This window comes from Musca autumnalis, unplaced genomic scaffold (genome assembly GCF_047663935.1).
Source record: "Musca autumnalis isolate F117 unplaced genomic scaffold, ASM4766393v1 scaffold_1, whole genome shotgun sequence".
Taxonomy (NCBI): domain Eukaryota; kingdom Metazoa; phylum Arthropoda; class Insecta; order Diptera; family Muscidae; genus Musca; species Musca autumnalis.
In genome coordinates, this window is record NW_027411644.1 from 283,805,044 (window position 1) to 283,827,872 (window position 22,829).

Sequence of the window (22,829 nt, forward strand, 5' to 3'; positions counted from 1 at the left end):
GAATGGAACTGAGGGGAAGAGTCCAGAAGCCAAACACCTTACAAGACTTTGCGGCTGATATAGAGCGGTTGGCGCAGTTGGCATATCCAGGAGAGACACATCCATTGGTGGACCGCATAAAGATTGAGACATTTGCAAGTGGTATTCGTGATCCAGAGATAAAATTTGCGACGTATGCGGCACCGATAGGAACATTTGCAGAACCCGTGTCGTTTGCCCTGGCCCAAGAAACCGCGAAGATGCTGGTGAAACCTAAAGCTTACAACGTGCTAGAACGAAAAAGACTGGTTATAATTGTCGTAAAGCTGGACACATTGCACGAGAATGCATATTGCAACGACCAAGGCTCAGATCCACCTCACCGCCCTCAAAAAGCGACGACCAACCGGTGGCCAAGAATCTGGAAAGAGAGACATCAGGTGAATCAAATAAAATGAATTCCGTCAATCACGAGACGCCGCTGGCAGAGGATGAAAATGATGGTCCCACAATCTCTATAGCCATAGTCCAGCAGAAGAATCACAACTTAACGGTTAAAGGCTTCGTCAATGGTGTATTGCGTACCTTGACATTGGACACCGGTGCAACGAAGTCCATTATTAGACCGGATTTGGTAAAAGGGAAGGTATTGCCGTTAAATGGAGTCAAGTTGCGGACGGCCACAGGCGAGACTACAACGGTGCATGGAAAGGCCTACCAAAGGCTGAGCATGGGTAGAAAATCGGTAAATTTCGATTTTGTAGTGGCCGGTATTATGGACGAAGTTATACTTGGTGTAGACTTCATGATTGCCTTCGATATAAACATGGACATAAAGCACCGTGTGATGACTTGGTCCAATGTGGAAATACCGATTAATGTGGGCTACAAAGAGAAGAAAAGCATGTGTCGCCCTAGCGCAGAATCTGACGAAATCGCTGTAGATGTCCGTACGCTGAAGGTGGAAGCCGCCGAAAAATGGCCAGTACGAAAGCGGAAAAATCTCGCAACGAGGAGGAAAAAGCGAAGATGTACGTCGAGGAAACGTCCATCGAAAAGCGGCCGTACAACAAGGAAGGACAAGTCCGATGAAGACCAGGTGGCACTTAGGAAGGTGACCACAAAGAAAGAAGGTATAACGTCAAGATTCCTGGAGAGAAAGCAACGTCCAGAAGAGCAGAAGTCCAAAGCTGACGCAGTAGAGGGTACATCTAAATCGGTTGCCACCACTACGGAACGAGAACTGCGTCTAGTCAAGAGGAACAGGCTTAAGCGGGAGGCAGTGTTACAAATGCCCATACCACAGAGAGGGAACTGTGCCTATTCGGGACGAACAGGCTTAAGCGGGAGGCAATGTTACGAATGTAACTGATAGGTTTAAGTTAATTTAGTTTAATTTCCGTTAATTTAAAAATTTGAATTGTAACGTGACGTTTTATTACGCAGTTATTTTATTTAAGCAACAACAACTACCATGTAGAACTCTCTTCATCATTCTAGTCGTTACATTACCTTTTGTTAATGTTCTTTTGTTTGTTTTGCCATAATCATGTAATTATCGTTTAGTTTGTTACTTCTTTTCTTGCATTTATTTGTTGTTGTAATTACGTCATTGATCATCCCCCATGTATGTGAGTCTGGTTGTTCGCTTAGTGCGAATGTGCGTCTGTGTGTTCCATGGTATAATAATACAGGTAGCATTATCAAGCCAGCTGATGGTAACATAATGTGTCAATTGCATTGAATTGATGTCAAATTTTGACATCTTATGTTACCAACAATTGCCGATGCGGCTACCTGTGTATTTGTGCCATGGTGTGTTCGTTGTACATATTCGAGGAGTTGCCAGACATTTTCTAGAGGACTCTCGAACAGGGAGACTTTGGGATATAAATACAGGGGAACTGGCAATGACGTGTTAGTTGTGTGTTAAGCGTTGAACTGAACAGATCGGTTAAATAAGAGCTGCGTGCTAACTAGAGACTTGCTGTGTGCTTTGTAATTAAAGTCGGTTCTGAATAAGTGTAATAAAGTAAATAAAGCATTGTAGAAACGTAATCTAAAACGAACCCTGTTTTATTTGGTACAAATCGTATCGGGGAATAAAACAACGTCTACACGGAGATTAGTTAAATCTAATTCCGTAACAATATTGTTACGAATGTAACTGATAGGTTTAAGTTAGTTTAGTTTAATTTCCGTTAATTTAAAAATTTGAATTGTAACGTAAAGTTTTATTACGCAGTTACTTTATTTAAGCAACAACAATTATCATGTAGAATTATCTTCATTATTCTAGATGTTCTTTACCTTTCATTAATGTGCTTTTGTTTTGCCACAATCATGTGATTATTGTTTAGTTTGTTACTTCTTTATTGCACTTGTTTGTTGTTGTAGTTACGTCATTACTGTGCTTGTCGTCCAATTGTATTCCCCCATGTATGTATGTGAGTCTGGTTGTTCGCTTAGTGCGAATGTGCGTCTGTGTGTTCGCTGCATAGATTCGAGATGTTGCCATATGTGTTCTGGAGGACTCTAGAACAGGGAGACTTTGGGGTATAAATACCGGGGAAATGGCAATGACGGAGTAGTTGTGTTTTAAGCGTTGAACTGAACAGATCGGTTAAATAAGAGCTGCGTGCTAACTAGAGACTTCCTGTGTGCTTTGTAATTAAAGTCGGTTCTGAATAAGTGTAATAAAGTAAATAAAGCATTGTAGAAACGTAATCTAAAACGAACCCTGTTTTATTTGGTACAAATCGTATCGGGGAATAAAACAACGTCTACACGGAGATTAGTTAAATCTAATTCCGTAACAATATTGTCCCGTCTCGCTGGAAATGAACGCAACTTACATCTGATATTTGGACACGGCATAATAATGAGTTAAAATGTTGAAGGGTTATTTGGCAAAAATCGATGGCGAGATTTTTCCAATGTTTATGCAGCTGTAATGTAAGCAAATTTCAACTACTGACATACTAGTTCCAATGTCAGTACTGACTTTCGAATGACACGTTCATACAAAATGTCTATAGGAAATTACATGAGTTGTCTACAGTTTGTCAGTAGTACTGTTGACAATGTCAGTAGTAAGTCAGTATAAATTCACTATTGACGTTTCCTACAGGGAATATACAGACCAGCTGATGTCATACATATGGTGTAATAAAGCCATAATCAAAGAGCGTTCCAATGACATAATAGTAGTGTTGCAGAAGTAAAATGTTTTTACACATTTAACATTTGCCACAAAAAAGCATTCTCGGACACCAAAATGTTAATTCTCTTTAATCAAAAATGGCGCTGAAAACGCCATTTTCGGTTTTCTCTTTTGACACTTTGCTATTAAAAAATAATGTGTAAGAAGGTTATTATTATTCTATTCATTTACACCTAAATGCAAAATAAATTCTATGATGGCAGTTCAAAACTTTTACTACATTGCAACCACAGTGCAAATACACAATAGAGCTGGCAAACTATCGATATTCCCAACATTAGATATTTTCGATATTTCATTTCAAAAAACAAAGGTATATTCATACAAGGTAGAAGTGACAATCAGCTGTATTCTTACTTTGTTGTAAATTTAGTTTTCAAAATGTAATAGGGTGTACTCATGAAATTTGAAACTTTGAAATTTTCGACCATAATGGCCCCGGCAGATACGGTCCGTTGCGAGTCGCGTCACGCGTTGAAAACAACAACCACATGAAAAATGTGTAAGTGATGCCAAGTTTGTTCTTAAAGTTTTCATGTGGTTGTTGTAACGCGACGCTCAACGGACCGTATGTGCCGCGGCCTTAAAATTCTTCTTTTCACCGTAAACGTGTAATAACAATGACCTACGAAAGTTCTGTATGCTTTATATTTACATTTTGATTCAAATTTGTTATATTTTAGAGGATTTTCAAAATGTATTTATGTTTTTCCTGAACAAATTTTTGGAACGATACTATTATTCAATATTTATCTTTGACAATTAAAGCATAGTACACACCGGCCAACAAAACTGACAGTCATCGAGATCCATTTTGTTAATGTCAAAGTCTAGCTGAATAATTACTTTCCAAATCTCTGAATAATACTTTACATATTGTATATCAAGCATTATTACCTAAACAAAAGTTTTTATTTGCCAGAAAACTGTAGCAAAAGTTCATTGACTGTCAGTTTTGACTGATGGTGTGTACTCCCCTTAATTTTCAATAACATCAATGTGGTTTTTGTAAATTTGTTAGTTGTTGTAATTCATGAATTTACCTTATATGAATATGCCTTGCAAAAAACCAATTGATATCGATATTACGGTTAATTTGTCATCAACATTAATTTGGAAATGAAAATGGCGGAAATGTCAAGTAGTTCAAGAAATATAAACAAGAAAAAACAAATGCTTTTATTTAATAAAATACCAAAAATACATTTTACTTTTCGGACTTACTTACGGACTTACATTATGCGCCCACAAAACCGAAAAGACGCGAAATTTCTCTTTATTTTCATGAATTTAAGGTTAGGGGTTTTTCATGGTATAACAATATAAGGTAACAGCAATACCCAGCTGACTGAACTGGGCTGTAACGTTAGTGTCAAATTCCATACTGCATTTAAAATATTTATATCTATTTTCGGTGTACATTAGGGATATATATTTTGTTGAGGAGAAAAAATAATTTCGAAAAAAAAAAAACTATTTCCCAGAAAAACTTCTTCATATTAATGACATGTAAACTCCTCCAAGTATGAACGACGTGCCGCACACTGAAACACCACTTATAGAGGCGCATGGTACAATTAAAAAGGTAGATGCATCGGCGAATTGCTACAACAAAGCAACTTTTTTTGTAATGTAAACTGTCAAAATTTTCGCCAAATGGTCTCTTGTTGTCTGTTTTTATAGCTTGTGTTTGTCTATAAAGTGTAAACATGCTATCTCTTACTTACCAAATCATATGGTTTTTTGTTTTGATTTTTCAGGGCGAATTCCTAATTTTTTGAAGTTTTAGATTCGATCAGCTGGGCTGAGGCATCTACCTTTCTAATTGTACCATGTAGAGGCGGTAAAACCTTTGTTAATAAGAGTGACATTTTGTTAAATTTGAAAAAAAAGCCCAAATAAATATGTGATTCTTTGATTTCAAAAACAAAAGATTGAAACAGCTTCTCTTTTTCAATGAATTTCCAGCGATCCCAAACATTTTTGCAAAAATTCTACAATCTGTGAGGAATTATGGATTTAGTGGAATAATTTGGAAACATTCAAATTGAAAATGTAACGAATTTTCATTCAAAATATTCAATCAAATGGGAAAAATTATTAATTTTTTTAAATTCCAATAATTTATTGGAATTGTCTTATTTTGTTTTCATATACCGGTGACACTAACATAACACACAAAAACAAATTACTATGTGGTTGTTGAGTTGTATTTGTTGTAGGGTCACCATGGTACAATAATACAGGTAGCATTATCAAGCCAGCTGATGGTAACATAATGTGTCAATTGCATTGAATTGATGTCAAATTTTGACATCGTATGTTACCAACAATTGCCGATGCGGCTACCTGTGTATTTGTACCATGAGGGTCACTAAATAGCCTTCTGACATAGGTCCCTGTTTATACAGGGAAAGTTGATGGGAAAGAAAATTGAGTTTATGGGCGAGGGAGTAGAGAGGAACAAGAGGGGGTACACACACCTCTGTACTGGCAATTTCTGTTTTGTTTCGTTTTTCTTCGTATACAACCTGAAGTTGGCTGCAGATTTGTTTTTGCATTTTCTTTCATTTTATTTTCTCTGTCGAGAAACAAACAACAGCGGAGACAATTGAAAAAAAAACCATTTGGAGGAAAAACTATTTTTTTAAGCAAAAACAATTCGAAATATGTGGAAATATCAAAATTAAAATGCAATTCAAGGGTTCCTTTAATAATTAATTGTTTATCACACACGTCCATTTTTACTTTTCATTACAATTTTTCCTTGGATTTGTTTTTGAACGGCGCAATGAGAAAATGAGTGTGAAGAAGAATAAGAAAAATTAAAAAATTGACACAAACATGATTTCCGTGTCTAAACAACGAGGAAATTTTTAAAGAAACTGAGAAGAAAAATGTTCTTTCCAGTTTGAATGTCTAAACACGGTCTAGGTAACACGCAGTGTCGCCGCCGTCATGGTAAAATTAAAAAGGTAGATGCATCGGCGAATTGCTACAACAAAGCAACTTTTTTTGTAATATAAGCTGTCAAAATTTTCGCCAAATGGTCTCCTGTTGTCTGTTTTTATCGCTTGTGTTTGTCTATAAAGTGTAGACATGCTATCTCTTACTTACCGAATCATATGGTTTTTTGTTTTGATTTTTCAGGGCGAATTCCTAGTTTTTTGACGTTTTAAATTCGATCAGCTGGGCTGAGGCATCTACCTTTCTAATTGTACCATGTAGAGGCGGTAAAACCTTTGTTAATAAAGGCCCCGGCACATACGGCGAGTTGAGCGTTGCGTAACAACAACCACATTAAAACTGCAAGAACAAACTTGGCATCACTTACACATTTTTCATGTGGTTGTTGTTTTCAACGCGCAACGTGTCACAAAACGGACCGTATGTGCCGAGGGCTTAAGAGTGACATTTTGTTAAATTTGAAAAAAATAAAGCCCAAATAAATATGTGATTCTTTGATTTCAAAAACAAAAGATTGAAACAGCTTCTCTTTTTCAATGAATTTCCAGCGATCCCAAACATTTTTGCAAAAATTCTACAATCTGTGAGGAATTATGGATTTAGTGGAATAATTTGGAAACATTCAAATTGAAAATGTAACGAATTTTCATTCAAAATATTCAATCAAATGTGAAAAATTATTAATTTTTTAAAATTCCAATAATTTATTGGAATTGTCTTATTTTGTTTTCATATACTGGTGACACTAACATAACACACAAAAACAAATTACTATGTGGTTGTTGTTGAGTTGTATTTGTTGTAGGGTCACTAAAAAGGTAACACGCAGTGTCGCCGCCGTCATTTGGCATTTTTTGGAAAGTTTGACGGTTTTTAGCCTAATGCTAATGCTTGGTTAACATTTAAGAAATCCACTTGATTACTTGATTTCCTAGGTCGAGTTCCATAGTCCCGGGCCACACTACAGTAATTTCACTGAAATTTTGATATGAAATTATGCGTCTCTAAATCGACGTCCATAGTAGAGTAAAATCATAAAATTGCTGTAGTGGGGAATTCGATTTAAGAACACCTAATTTCATGAAATTTTTTAATGAAATTCACGCTAGTATGGACCGGGACATAGTAGAGTAATATCATGAAATTCCTGTAGTGGGGAACTCGATCTAAAGACCAGAACAGAATCAATCGTCGCTTGCTTTGCTTGCTTCCCCAAATGTCAAAGTATAAAGGAATGCCAGAGCCTCTTTGCAAATACATCTGCGATCTCCTTTAGGAGGCTCTGGCATTCCTTTTTAATTTGACATTTGGGAAGCAAGCAAAGCAAGCGACTATTGACTCTGTTCTGGCCTTAACTCTTGTTTCAGACATTGAAAACAACACATGAAACTATTTTAGCTTTTAGGTGAGAGCGGAGGTGAGGGGGCTCCTTTTCTCCCTTCTTAACCATGAGTTCAAACAATTTTCATGAAAATTTCCATAGTCTGGCACAAGAGTTAGAATGCCTAATTTCATGAAATTTTTCAATGAAATCACACTAGTGTGGAACGGGACAAACTATTACCATAACTTTGACTCGACATGTCATCATGCCACTTAAGATATCATTTGGATACAGTCTGTTGACAAATGTCATACGCCGTTATTCAAGAATGAAGTGCAAGATATCATCTGAACGCCGCCAACGCTCAAAATCTTATTTTGTGTTCCAGAACTTTTCAGTCTTTTATCTCCGTTATTTGGGTCAACACAAAAACAACTCCCGCCTCTGCTTGTCAAAAACATTAAAGAAAAGTAGCGCCGATCTTTTTTATCATCCTCCCGACTTGGTTTCCTTTCTTTAAAAGTCATTCGCCGAAAGTGTTTTTAAAAAAATTGAAATTGCAATTGTTTTATGAAAAATTGGAGATTTTATTTATAAATTGAATGAAGTAACCAGAAGAGGTAAATTAGATTGATTTACAACAATTTGATGTTGCAATTAATACACAACATTATCTATTTCCCTTTCGAATGCTCCAGAAAAATAGTTTTCATTTTTGGATTCACATGTTACTCAACAAAACGGAACAAAACAAACGAGAAAAAAACTAACCTTGAAAAAACCTTCCTACAGAGCTTTAAAGACGAAAGAAGAATAATAACAGAAACGAAAATTACTACGAATAGCCGTACAAAGAAGTAACACGAATAACATACAGAACATTTACTGATAAGAAAAACAAATCTCAGAATATTGAGTAATTCAAACGGGAGGCGCACGGCAGCTGAAACTTTTATTTGTGAATACAAATCAAATCAAACGTTCATTTAGTTTTGGAACCTCTTACGAAGAGGACGTCTTTATTTGCTCATCTGACAAAGCAATTGGATTGTATTTAGGCTGCGTGTCTAGAAATTCCTAATTGAATTAATTTGTAGAGACTTCTGTTATTACTGATTGGCAGATTGTAATAATGGTTTCCTACTTTATACCCCGTGGCCGTTTCCTTATGAAGGCTGGAAATTGGCGCCAAGTACATCAAAAACATCAACAGCAATCGCAACAACAAGCCGGCAAATGGCCATTGATAAAGAATTTCCGTCAATCGTTTTCACAAAAGGCTGGTGCAAATATAAACCAAACTGATGCCAAGGTGGAGAATTTGATCAAGTCGAATACGCTACACAAACCACAGACACCACGAACTCCTCCCTCGGTTCAGGCTAAACGTCAACAGGATTTGCAGAAACAACGCCTCAGTGCCTTCTTGAGATGGACTGGATTTTTGCTCAAATTTGCTCCCGTTGGAATATGCGTTTTTGGTGCCATCGAATGGCAGTTACACAAACAGAATGCCGTTAAAGAACAAATACCCCATACCGCATCACATTTCCAGGCGAAAATCTATTGTTCCTTGCCATTGAGACTATTGAGCAGAGCATGGGGATGGTTGGCAGCTTGTCAAATACCCGAAAACTTTAGGCCCTATATTTACGGCTGGTATTCGAATGCGTTTAATGTGAACATAGAAGAGGCGTTATATCCGGACTATAAACACTATAGAAGTTTATCGGAGTTCTTTACGCGGCCGCTAAAGGATGGTGTAAGGCCTATAGATGAAAAATCACCGCTGGTATCACCGGCGGATGGAAAAATTTTACATTTTGGTACTGCATCTAAATCGCTAATTGAACAAGTCAAAGGTGTCGATTATAGTATACAAGATTTCTTGGGTCCAGCTTCGTGGGTGGATAATAAAACTGCTGCCGAAGGCGAGGATTATGCTGATATGATCAAACACAAACGTGATGGCTCCACTACGCTCTATCAATGTGTAATATATTTGGCTCCTGGCGACTATCATCGTTTCCATTCCCCCACTGAATGGCAGGCGGTCTTACGCAGACACTTTACCGGCGAATTGTTGTCAGTTAATCCCAAAGTTGCCACTTGGTTGCCTGGTTTGTTTTGTCTCAACGAACGTGCCCTTTATTTGGGTCAATGGAAACATGGCTTCTTCAGCTACACTGCAGTGGGTGCCACAAATGTGGGCTCAATGGAATTTGTTATGGATAAACAATTGAAAACCAACCGCTGGGTGGGATGGAAAAATCAACGTGGTTATGAAGAGTTGGCCCTAAGTGACAAACCCAAGTTGAAAAAAGGTGAATTGGTTGGTCTGTTCAATATGGGCAGTACCATTGTATTGCTATTCGAGGCTCCAACAAACTTTAAATTTAACATTGAGGCTGGTCAGAAAGTTAAGGTTGGACAACCGTTGGGTTACTTGGAGTAGAATGAAGTGATAACTTTAACATTTAAGCCAAGAGTCTTAACAAAAAAAACAAATTTTCAATAAGTTCTGCTTATTGAAAGAAAGAAAACGAGAGATTAATTCTCTAAAGAAAATGCCAGACATCAGCAAATGTAGATGATGTTGATGGATTGGATGATGATGATGGGCTACTATGTATGTTCCATATATAGTATTTGTATGTATTTTTTGGCCATTTTTTAAATGGTGTATGTAAATAAGTTTTGGAATTTGCATTTTCCCCCGTTCGAAAATGCGCTGTTTTTTATGTGATTGCGGGAGTTAACGTCATGACTCAAATCGAAGATAGATAATTTTGTTTTGTGTGGAAAGACTTGATTTTTAGGTCAGTTAATGTGAATATTCAGCATGCTTTGTATATTGTGATTTAAATTAGTTTAGAAACAAAGACAAACCATTGCTATTATACCCATATACAATCATACAAAAATATGTTTCTTGCACTTGCAATAATTCACATCGTTTGTAATTTAATTTTAAATCAATCATTTTGTTTTCTTTTAAAACGAACGCATAAAAGTCTACTTAATTTTTATCACATGAACGGTTTATCAGAAAAATCCCCTAGAGTTTTTGTAATTGAACTTTGTCGTCAAACTGCTTGCTGGTCATACGGTAGGCGATTTAGAAAGAAACCTAATCCTCCTCAATAAACAAATTGTTTCCCACAATGATAAGAAAAATGTAAATGTTTATACTTCTATTATTGTTGTGGGTAATGAAATACCACCCGCACTTTGTGCCTTGAGATAAGAAAAAAAACTTATTTTAAATTATTTAATATTTAAGTATAAATTATGTTTATTTATATTGTAATTATTTTTTTAATCACCCTCCTAATGTTCTTTTTGAGTTTCATACTAGAAAAAAAACCTCAGCTTTATTATAATTTATTTGCTTTACTCTGTCAATACTTAGAAATGTCCCTATCCTATTGTAAGAAGACATTTTCTATAAATAATTTATTAATATTTTTAATTGTATTATTTTTTAAGTCTTACAAATTTGCATATTGTTTTTAGGCAATTGTAAAATAAATAATATAATATGGCAATAAAGTTTGTTTACGACTATAAAAACAATTGTTTTTTTTTTATTTTAATGCAATTTGGGGCATATCTTTCCTTTACCGACCCACCGCAGAAAATTATTAAAAAATTACCACAGATAGTGCTTTTCATGCCGATTCCAACAATGTATTTCTTTTGTTGAGGAAATGTATACTTACCGAGATATAGGCCTCCGAAGTTCCGAAAATTCCCTTGTTTACTTGGGAAAAAATTTACGATTTAAAAAAAAGTTTGTTCGCGTAGCCGAAATTCGCTCCTGTCCATAGGAGAAAGTCTTAAATCCCCGGCCGAAGGCCGGCTAATTAAGAATACTTGCGATTTAAAACAAAATTTTTTGATTTTTTCTGCGAAAGGTCGGTAAAGGAAATTTGTTCCCAATTTGCAGTTCTTTGGTTAAAACTTGTAGGTAGTTGTAATCGGAGCTCTGATTTACTCGCGAGTGAAAATTTGGGGGAAGGTGACAATTTTTTTTGTGTGAGTTGGGCAAGTTTTTTGGGTTTGGGGTAAGTTTTAGTTTGGTGGTGGGGGATTCGAGCGAGTTTTCGGAGCTCAGGGGCCTAATTATGTGATTCGATTCGATCGTAAATTTACTCGTGAATAAGTTTTCGACACGAGAAAAAAACGGCATGATAAGACTCGATCGAAATCGTTGATCGAATGTTTCGAGAGTAACCGGTAATCGAACTATGTGTTCTTCAGGGAATGTTATGAAGGTAGATGTCAAAAAAATGTGTTTATTTCAAAGCAAAAACTAAAAAACAAAATTATGGATGAAAAATGTAAATATTTGTGGAATTTTTTGAACAATACATTGAATAATAATTTCGGAATGAAGTTGTGCTAAGAAAATATGAAAATTAGTAATGTTTGCAAAATTGTTTTGACATTCTTGTTACAGTTTGCTAATACATCTACCTTAATAATTCTCTCTCAAAATAAATGAGAGAATTTGGTGGGTGTTTTGACTTAGCCCTCTGAGAGAGTATTTCCTTTGGTAAACAACGGGGGATGAACTGTTTAAAATGCACTTTATTAAAAGTTGTTCACCTATAAAGTGAAGGCTATTAATATTAAGTAATTTTTTGTTTTGCAGAAATTCATATTTTTTCAACTTGTATTTTAAAGACTGCAAACACTAATTTTTGGTTAATGATGGCTTGCATATGTATTTATTTTAATTCTAATTTTATCACAATTTCTCAAAACGACTGAAAAGGACTTTTCCCAATTTCTCTTGTTATTTTGTGTAAAGAATGCTCACAATTATTTACTAATATCATTTTTTCCTCTATAAGCTGTCAATAAACAACAATTTTTTACATTTTAAACAAAAATACAATGAGAAATCTTTCATTTCGTTTGTTTACGATAGGCCATTTGGCTACGAGAAATTACTCGCAAATTTATGCTCAATTTCTCGATAATTTTACTCGATAACGAATGTTGTCATCCCAAATTTGAGTACTCGGGTCGAAACAACTCGATATCGAATCACGTAATTAGGCCCCTGCTTGTAGTACTTCGTATATTATATTTGGGATAAATGTGGGCATCATATTTCTAGCGCTAAACTCAGACCATCTTCCCATTCCTGTCAATCCTGTCATCTTCCATTCCAAGCTGACAAAACACACATTCCCTCTGAAACTTTAATAAGTTAGATTGAGACATATCCTGTCAAACAACCGAAGATAAGTTTTCCAACATGACACGTCCAACGGGGAAAAACATTTTCAGTCCTATTCTGAATATTCCGCTCCCCTTATCCTTAATGCAATGGGAGAAGGAATTTCGAAATTAGTTACCCAGTGTTTACACATGCCGGTACAAATTCGAAAAACTCAATACACACAGGCTGACTTCATAAATGCAGTGTGATATGTCAAATGACATCGTCGCGACTTCATAAATGCAGCACGTCTTTTTATCGCGACTTCATAAATGTCGCGCGACACGTCACATTGCGCAGTAATTGACAAATTTGTGCAGTTTTACCACTTGGACTGCACAATAATTGACATTTCTTTAGTACTGTTATGCGAACTGATATTTGCGAAGAAATGGCGGATTTGTGGTAATTATTTAATATAGTACATTTATTTTCAAAAATTGTTAAAACTTTTATATTTGATTTTTATATATAATCTAGTGATAAAAGACGGAGTCACGAAAGAAGAAAGTTAATGTTGGAAGTTCGTTTGAGACATGAGTCAGATTTTGCAGCCAAGAAGAAAAAAGGAATACACTTTGGGAACAGATAATGAGGGAAATTAAGCAAATTGACCGAACAGTTCTATTTAGCAAAGACGAATAAATAATAGGTGTGTACGATAACTTTCCCAGCAAAAATTACTCAGTCAATTCCAGCAACCTTTCTCAGTGAATTTTACTCTCTCAAGCAAGAAAAATTGCAGAAAGTTATCGAACAACAATTTGTAAAAACTTGCAAGGAATCAACTGTTTTGAAAAAGAAGAAGAATAAGAAAAGTTTTTGCATCAATTTGATGTTCTTGTTTTCCATGATTTTTTTTTTATATTTTTCAGCTTTTGATGTTTAATTTTTTGATATTTCAATGTTTATTTTTGTTTTCGCCAAACAAGAATAAAAAATAAAACAAAACAAATGTTTTCAAATCAGCTGATCAGACTTGCAAATTTTTGCGAGACAAATTTTCCCAGCAAAAATTTGCAAGTTCTCAGTCACAAAACTCTCCAAAAATCTCTCCAAACTCGCTCTCTTTTGCTGGATAATTTTGTTATCGAACAGCATTCAGCAATAATTTGTACGAATTTGTACAAATTATTGGGTTATCGTACACACCTAATGTGTTTCGTAAACATGCTAATTTACGCCGACGCCTCCTTTTTATACCTTCAGCATTTATGCTAACGAGGGTATATAGTATATAATAATGGAAATAATGGTTTTAGACCCCAAGTATGTTTGGACGAAATGTGTTTCAGACAATTTGGAGTCGATTTAGGATTGTCCGTCCGTCTGTCTGATTGGTGCACACGGTAACTCTCGAACGGATGAGCCGATCCTAATATGTTGTTCAAATTTAGTTTAACTTCCAAAATGACCGATATCGATTTTCTGGTCCAAAATTTATGCGATGACCCACTGAAATGACTAGTGGGCGCGATATCTATCAAAAATAAGATCAACTTTCGTAATGAACTATGTCGGTCCATTCCTTAAGTACCTCCTCCCCAACACTTTTGAATTTTAATCCTTTTGAATAGAACAAACCAGGTAAAGTATGTAAGTACTACAACAAATACAACTCAACAAGAACCACATAGGAATTTGTTTTTCTTTGTAACGTTACTGCCAAAGATAAATGTAAGTGCTCTGTTCCTTTACGTACCTGAGGTTACCATTTCTTACCATTTTTAACATGCAAAGCGTTCCTTTACTTTAAAAAGCACGCAATTTATATGGGAGGAGTTCACCACTTTTTTGCCACTGTTACCATTTTTAAAAGTAAAGGAACAGACCAAAGGTGTGTACGATAACTTTTCAAGCAATAATTACTCAGTCAGTTCCGGCAACCTCTCTCAGTGAATTTTACTCTCTTAAGCAAGAACAATTGCAGAAAGTTATCGAACAGCATTTTGCAAAAACTTGCAAGAAAGTCAGCTGTTTCCGAAAATGTATAAAATTTGTTTTTGTTTCTTTTGATATTTTAAACCAAACGGAACAAAAACATAAATTTTAAAATTGCAGTTTACTTATTTAATGCTTTAATCCTATCCACATCGCTTTAGAATCTAAAAAAATGTGCAATTGTGAAATTTTCTTGGTCAAAAATGTTAATAATTCGAGTTGTTTACATTGAACAGGTGATTAAAAGTCAGCTGATCAGAATTGCAAATTTTTGCAGGACAAATTTTCCTAGCAAAAATTTGCAAGTTCTCAGTCACAAAACTCTCCAAACTCGCTCTCTTTTGCTGGATAATTTTGTTATCGAACAGCATTCAGTAAAAATTTGTACGAATTTGTACAAATTTTTGGGTTATCGTACAGACCTGTAAACAAAATAAGGAAATGTCTATAAATGATTGGAATTTAAAAAAAATAATAATTTTTCGCATTTGATTGAATATTTTTGAAAACATGAATGAAAACTCGTTAGATTTTTAATTTGAATGTTTCCATGTCAGTCCACTGAATGCATAATTTCTCGCAGAAAGAAGAATTCTTGCAAAAATGTTTGGGGTCTCTGGTAATTCATCGAAAAAAAGAGAAGCTGCTTCAAACTTTTGTTTATGAAATCAAAATAGCACACGTTTATTGGGGCTTTATTCTTTTCATGTTTAACAAAATGCCACGCATATTAACAAATATTGTACCGCCTCTATAAGCGGTGTTTTAGTGTGCGGCATGTCGTTCGGACTTGGAGGAGATTACCTGCCAATGATATGAAGAAGTCTTTATGGGAAATAGTTTTGACACTAACATTACAGACCAGTTCAGTCAGCTGGGTATTGCTGTAAAGTCATGTTTATATTATAGCTTTTTGCAGGGTTAACCTTCTTTATGAGGATTTGTTTGACGTATATGTAATGGAATTGACATTTTAAACCCAGTGGGTTTGTTAAATCTGGTTATATATAAACGTACTATTACCTTTTCTTGTTCTACCATGGGGGCTTATTAGGTATCTAATAATCTTTGTTTTTAAAAGAGGGAAATTGTATAGCTGTTTTTGGAACCGCTCATGGCCCTATGGGCTAGGTTACTGTGTTTGTCAAATAAAAAAAATTAAATTAAAAAATTAAATTTAAAATATCGATTTTAAAATTAAAATTATAAGCAGTCAATATAAGAAATTTGATTTTTATCAACAAATGGTCCGTTTTTGACCATTGGTCAAAATAACTTTTTTCAAGAAAATTACATATCGTATTTAAAGACAAAATTTTGATGCCATTTAATCAATGCAACTTTCAATGCAAAAATTCAGCTAATTTGACTGAGAATCTTCGGTAAAATCTTCAAAATACTGAATATCGGGAGGTACCGTTGTATGGGGGCTACATCAAAACGTGGGCCAATGCTCATAATTTTTTATCAGTTGGAACCCTCAATGCAAGAATTCAGCCAATTTTGTCGAGAAACATAGGTGAAATCTTAAAAATACCGAAAATCGGGATGTACTGTTATAAGGGGGCTCTACCAAAACGTGTACCGATATTCCCAATTTTTTGCCCTCGATATTGTCAGCCAACAATAAGTACTTGTAGCAAAATTCATTCGCTCACGTCAACTCCTTCTATATTTGGCCACCGTTTATAAGAATTCGCGACATAGTGCGGCACAGGCTGGTGCGGCACCTTTTCAACTGCCTTGTCAATTCTACTCACCTAACCTCAGCAGCTTTATGGTTACAACCCATCGAAGCAGCCACATTCCTAGAACAGTAGAAAAAACCAGCCAACTAAAAAATCTGCCAACAACTGATGAACAGGATAACTTATATGCCGTTCCCACGGTACGTCGTTCGTTCTCTATTCGTTGTTCGACCCTCAAATACGAACAAATTACTTGATTCCCCATACAAAATTCTGAGAACGAACGACGATTTTTCTACGTTGTTCAAGTAGAAATACTCTTCGAACAACGATAAAATATGTCCCATCTCTAACAAATGAGAGCATTTATCGAAATAAATTAATTATGACATGTCTAAATTAAAAATTGAAAAATTTGTTGAAAACACAAAAATTTTTAGAAAAAAGGAAAAAAATGAATGAAAATTAATAAATTAAACATTTTGTACAGATGCAGAAGGAAGATGGTTGTGTTTCCTTCTTAATTCCACACATATTTCTTGTCCATTAGTTCAAAATCGCGTAAAAAATCAGAAACAAAAAGCAAACAAATAACTGAAAGTCTGTATACACAAACATTTTGAAAATAGAAACATATAAAAATATCATGGCATAATAATATAGGTAAAGTCATTAGAATAATGACAATACAACTCTGTAAATCTGTAACTCATCAATCAAAAAAAATACAAATACAGCCATGCGTATATGCGTCATCGTTTTCAGATATGACAAGAAATGACAAAAACAACATCCAATTGTAAATAAACAAAATACTGGCAGAAATAATTTGTAATGTAATCATGTATGAAATTGGCTCCAATTACTTCAATGGTGTGTAATAATAAAAATTGTTGGAGCTCAAGTCATATAACGTTAAAAGTAAAGTTTTTTCTTTGCAACAAACAATAATACAAACATTAGTATGACATGTGATATATGCATGTAAAAAAAAGTGATGGTGTGCAATTAAGCGCCTTTAAAGCATCTAAAATATGTATTTGGTGGTTTCAGCAATTAAAAACCCAGTAGATATGTTTGCACCGAATAAGTTTGGCGATAAACAATGAGCAATGTATGGTATTCTGGTATTCTACCTATTTAGGGGGTAAGATGTTTGTAATTGAAGTCAATCTAGTGCATTTAAGTCTGAATTTTTAATAATTTCGTTTGTAGCTCTATTGGGTTGATAACTGCGACAATGAAACAACAAAAAACTCCATCCATACGTCCCGAGATATGTGCCTCTGAAGTTCCGAAAATTCCGTTGTTTACTTGGAATAGAAAAGTTTGTTCTCATGTCCCAGATTTGCACCTGTCCATAGGAGAAAGTCTTACATCCCGGACCGAAGCCCGACAATATAGATATACATTATACTGTGTATGATATTCCTTAAAGTTTACGATAGTAATCATATTATCATGATCCATTGAAAAATTGCGAAGTTATAAACAAGAGAATTTTCTGAACTTGAAAGGCCCATATCCCGGGAAGCATGGGATTATTTCATTCGACGAACTTTTTATACCCTACACCACTATGTGGGGAGGGTATTATAAGTTGGTTTTGGCCAAAAAGTTTGTAACGCATCGAAATAATATACCAAAATGAATGTCTCGACGAGCTGAGTCGATATGGCTATGTGTGTCCGTCCGTCTGTCCATCTAAACCTTGTAATCACGCTACAGGTCGCAATTTTGATCGGATCGTCACGAAATTTTGGATATTGATGGGGGTCCCGGAGGGGAAGAAGCCTATTGATTTTGGTGATGGTCGAATAATATTTAGGGGTCGGAAAGGGCCAAAAACTTAGGTGGATAAAAAGACAACGTTTTATTTCAAAGCCAATATCTCTGTTTCTTTAGGAGGTATATCAAAAGCAAAATCTGACAAGGAAAGTAGAAAATATCACCTTTACCACGATGTAAAGTAGGTTGTCGTAGGTGGTAAAATAGCAGAGAAATGGCAATAGCCGATAATGCATCCAATTTTCCGATTTTTCGGATTATGTTCCCTAAAATAAATGTTTACCAGTGAAAAGCTTATGCACGGGGGTAGTGGTGTAGGGTATCACATGGTCAGCCCCGTCCCGACTATAGCCTTTTCTCACTTGTTATTTTTGTAATTAGGATGAAAAGCTCCAGCTGGAGAGTATTGAATTTGCTCAATTACCGTAATTATAAGCGTTTAATTTTACCAGTTTATGTCGGTAACGTGAAAACGAGCTAGAAAGAGTATTTTGTTATAGTTTTAATGTACACAACAACTTCGCTTTTACAAACTCAGGCCATCAATGGCATACAACTAAATAGACATGAGTGCTAAATATATAGAAGATTAAGCATTGTTTGACGATTCTTTATGATGATTTTCGAGAACCTTCAAATAAGAAACTCACTGAGTGAATGAGCGATACGTTGAAAATTTAAATCACATTTGACACAAGGTATTGTCATGGATATGCTGTTATATGAGACTTCAATAAAAATATCTTCGTAGAACTAGTTTAATTCAATGGTGGGGTTATAGAACGTCTGTAGGCCATATGTCCGAACATGTATGGTGTAAATGGAAGTCTGAATATTGCGTGGTAGATGAAAATTCGACAAAATACATGTATTTAAAATTAATACCGCGTGACACCATTATCAAACGCACGTACCTCTTCTTAGATTATTTTAAAATGAATACCAACAGAAAAATGTTTGTTTTTTATATACATAAAACATTTTAGAACAATATATTTTTATTTAATTTTCAGCAGTATTTCATATCGGATATTTGTATAGTTTATGCGTTAGATGACAACTTAAAATCCTAAACCGTACATTTGAAAAGTTTTAGTAGTTTGAAGATAAATTTAATAACGATTATAGTTTCATTTTTGCCAATTTTGAATATCCTTTCAATTTGCATTTTGCTTTCACTATTCCTAAATTGTTATTTAAATGTCTAATTCTAAAATGCATTCGGCATTTAAAAAAGAATTTTTTTACCTTCTCTGGTAAATTTACTTGATTGCTAAGTTGCAAAAGTCTACGCTGTAAATTGTTATTATGATCTATTTTTGTATTTTAACACGTTCGCGGACGCAAGCAAATTCAGAGAGGTGAAAAAAATGACACCCAATTATTTTTGAAATCAGTTTTTTTTTGTGTTTATTTATTAATTATTGTTTATTATTATTATTTTTTATTTATTATAGAATGTATCTTGTTGAAATAAATCGTATTATCTATATTAATCACCAAAACTTAAGATTGTATACAAGTCAATGAACAAAAATTGGCTGACAATGTGAATGCTATAGCATTCACGTCATTTTGCATCGGAATGCTATAGCATTCACGTCCGCGAACGTGTTAAGAACTCTTGATTAGGTTTTTTAAGGAAGCCCAAAGAAATTTGATCAAGCCATGAGCCGGTTTTCTCGTGATCTTCGTATTCATTCGAATTCAGTTTCCAAATAACGTACCCAGCCATTTTTTCGAGAGCGTCTCTCTGGAGTTGCCCGACATCTTCAACTGGTTCTCTTTGTACATCTTCAATGCCCAACATTTCGTTTTCAATACCTTCGAAAATAAATGGATCAACTGCACTGGGATTGATCTGAACATTGGATTCTGAAGGCACCAGCTCGTTTTCAGAACTTTCACAAAGCAAGGGATCAATTTCACTAGTATTCATCTGATCATTGAAACATAAAGCAACATCTTCATTTTCAGCCTCTTCGAAATTCAAGGGATCAATTGCAGTCGGATTGACCTGATTATTTGAAGATAAAGCCACGCCTTCGTTTTCAGGCTCTTTGAAATTAGAGGAATTCATTATATTCTGGTTGATCTGATCATTGGATCCTAAAACCATAAATTCAGTGGGGTCATTTTTAACATTTTTAGTTTCTTGAAGAATTTCTGTATTTCGAGCTGGAATAATAAATGACGAATGATGTATTATAATAAACAAGTGTAATGGTACACAATCAGGGTCGCAAATGAATATTTCAATGCGTTACAAACGGAAAAACAAACTTAATATACCATCCATACTATGGTGGAGGGTATGAAAACAATTTTAGTATACGCCATAGTGACTTAGTTTGTTTCGATGAAGACAATGTCAACGACTTAAATAATCATGTTTTAAATAAATATTTACCCATTTTCAATTGAGTCAACGGTATCATTATTTTCCAAGAATTCACGTTCCCCATTCATACCCATAAAACATTCCGTATTTTCCAAGAATTCAAGTTCATCATATGAGCCCATAACATTTTCAGTACTTTCCAAGATTTCACGTTCTTCATCTACGGCCATAGGACATTCACTAATACCAAAAAATTCTCGTTTAATTATTTCTTTTCTTGAAATATTTGTAATCTTACTCAAGCTCGTCATATCCGGATGTAACAACAAATGGTACGGCAGTTGGTAATAACATCCTCTGGAAATCAGATGGCAAAAAGTGGTCTCCGCATATAAATTCTTTACCACTGAAATTAATCCCACATGCTTCTGACCACTTCAAGCGCATTACCTCATCTGTTGGGATGTGGAAGAAGGAACTATTTCTTCCACAGTCCTTTTTTTCACACAGAAAGCAGGATCTCATTTTGAAAAATTGAAAATATTTCGTTTGAAATCACAATTTGTAAATTCAAATTAATTTTAAAGGTAACTGTCATAAAAGTATGTATACATAAATACTATTTGCCACAATTGACAATTGCATGTTTTCATTTCATTTGAAAGTTGAGTGTTGTCAAAGACAAATTTTTAAAAAAATTGTAATCATATGTTTGCCTGACTTTACCTCTCTTATTATGCCATGAAAAATATATTGAAAATACAAAATTATTCAGAATTATGGAAAAAAATGAATGAAATGTGTTTAGTTAAATATAGAAGATATATTTGAAGGAAAGTCTATTGCTTTTCCTATTCATTTAATGTATATTTTATGTGTTTTCGGTTCAAATTTTCGTGAAAACAAGGAAACAAAAATGAAGGAAATTTTGTTTATGTTTCTGTTAATTACGAATGGTGTCGTGGAAACGGGTTAATTCGTGTACGTCGTTCGCGACAGGCGTTGAAACGCTCGTGTGAACATGACATTAAGAATTGAGAATCCCATTTAGCCGGAACTTCGCACATCGTAAATTTTTTTTTTTTTCTGTCTGTGAAAAACTGATGGACAGATGAGAGACAAACGACAAATGTATGCATGTTTTATGCCGGGCATACACTATGGGCATGCAGGACAGCAAACCGATGAACCCTTGTGTAAGTGTGTGATTGAATAGTGTGTGGCATTCCTTCAATCCATATTGCAAAAATGATGAATTTTCCTCCAGAACTCGATTTTGGGTTGAAGTTTTCCAAATTTTTAATTTCCTCACAAATAATATTTGTTGTTTTCAAAAATTATTTGTTGGTTACTTGGAAAATAAACAAAATTCATCGGATTGAAAGGGGTTCATTTACAAAATCAAAACTATTTTGATTTCAATCCTGCCAAAACTACTCCCAAATACATTGACAAAAACTTCAAAATTTACTAATACTATTACAAATGCTGTCCTGCATGCCCATAGTGTATGCCCGGCATTAGTAAATCAGAGTTGTATTTGAAGACAAACTGTCTGGTGTAAACGCCTAGTTAGCATGAGTTGATATTTGTCGGGTCTCTATACATACATACATATGGGCCAAAGGATACTGAAAGCAGACTTTAATTTGATCATTCTCTTCAGATCCACCCTTTGTAGAGACTAGACTACCAAGATAATTGAATTTGTCTTTCCATTCAATGACATCTTCAATGCTTATAGGTCTGTCTGTTCGATAACCCAAAAGTTTGTACAAACTTTTACAAAATGCTGTTCGATAACAAACTTGTTAAATAAAAGATATATGAGAAGTACTTGCAAGAACTTGCAAATACTTTTTACTTGCGAAGTTATCGAACACCTTATGTGTGTAAAAGAGTTCGGTCGGCATAATCTTGGTATTTGAAATGTTGATTTCTAGCCTGAACAAACTCAATTCATGAGGAGGATTTTCATTTTAAAAACTCAAAAAAAAATTTATTTTTTAATTAATTTATTGGATTAATCGAGCTAATATGGCCTAAGGAGTTTTGTATTGAAAAATGAATTCTAGCGAAATACCACACACTCAACCATTACGCTACGATCGTTTCGCCTGGTGGTTTAAGCCAGGCTCATCAGGCGTATTTGAATGCTAATGGCTAGAAGACAAAGGCTGATTTTGATAACTTCTATTTATACAAACATTTTTACAATTTTGTAATTATGAAGTATTTATGGAAGTCTTTTTCTTTATCAAGTCACCCTAGTGTCTTGTCTAGGAATCATTTTCTCAATACATACACATATACAATCGAAGGGGGGTTTCCTTCATGAATTGTAA

The 22,829-nt window shown here is 34.7% G+C and overlaps 2 protein-coding genes across 2 annotated transcripts; one reads left to right on the top strand and one right to left on the bottom strand.

The window, feature by feature from the left end:
- The first annotated feature begins 7,823 nt into the window (after window positions 1-7,823).
- Pisd (phosphatidylserine decarboxylase) lies at window positions 7,824-11,066 on the top strand. Its single transcript, XM_073961474.1, has 2 exons — window positions 7,824-8,113; window positions 8,192-11,066. The coding sequence occupies exon 2, from the start codon at window positions 8,626-8,628 to the stop codon at window positions 9,946-9,948; it is 1,323 nt and encodes a 440-aa protein (XP_073817575.1). The 5' UTR covers window positions 7,824-8,113; window positions 8,192-8,625; the 3' UTR covers window positions 9,949-11,066.
- Window positions 11,067-19,592: 8,526 nt separating this feature from the next.
- On the bottom strand, window positions 19,593-22,238 carry LOC141389635 (uncharacterized). Its single transcript, XM_073961475.1, has 2 exons — window positions 20,554-22,238; window positions 19,593-20,321 (listed from the first exon to the last, which is right to left on the bottom strand). The coding sequence occupies exons 1-2, from the start codon at window positions 20,606-20,608 to the stop codon at window positions 19,741-19,743; spliced, it is 636 nt and encodes a 211-aa protein (XP_073817576.1). The 5' UTR covers window positions 20,609-22,238; the 3' UTR covers window positions 19,593-19,740.
- Between the last annotated feature and the right edge of the window lie 591 nt (window positions 22,239-22,829).

Bases quoted from the DNA above. Each gene is read 5' to 3' on its own strand.
- Pisd (XM_073961474.1), top strand. From the start codon at position 8,626: ATGGTTTCCTACTTTATACCCCGTGGCCGTTTCCTTATGAAGGCTGGA.
- LOC141389635 (XM_073961475.1), bottom strand. From the start codon at position 20,608: ATGGGGAACGTGAATTCTTGGAAAATAATGATACCGTTGACTCAATTG. The intron at 20,322-20,553 runs GTAAATATTTAT...TTATTATTCCAG, and splicing joins GTTGACTCAATTGAAAATGG to CTCGAAATACAGAAATTCTT.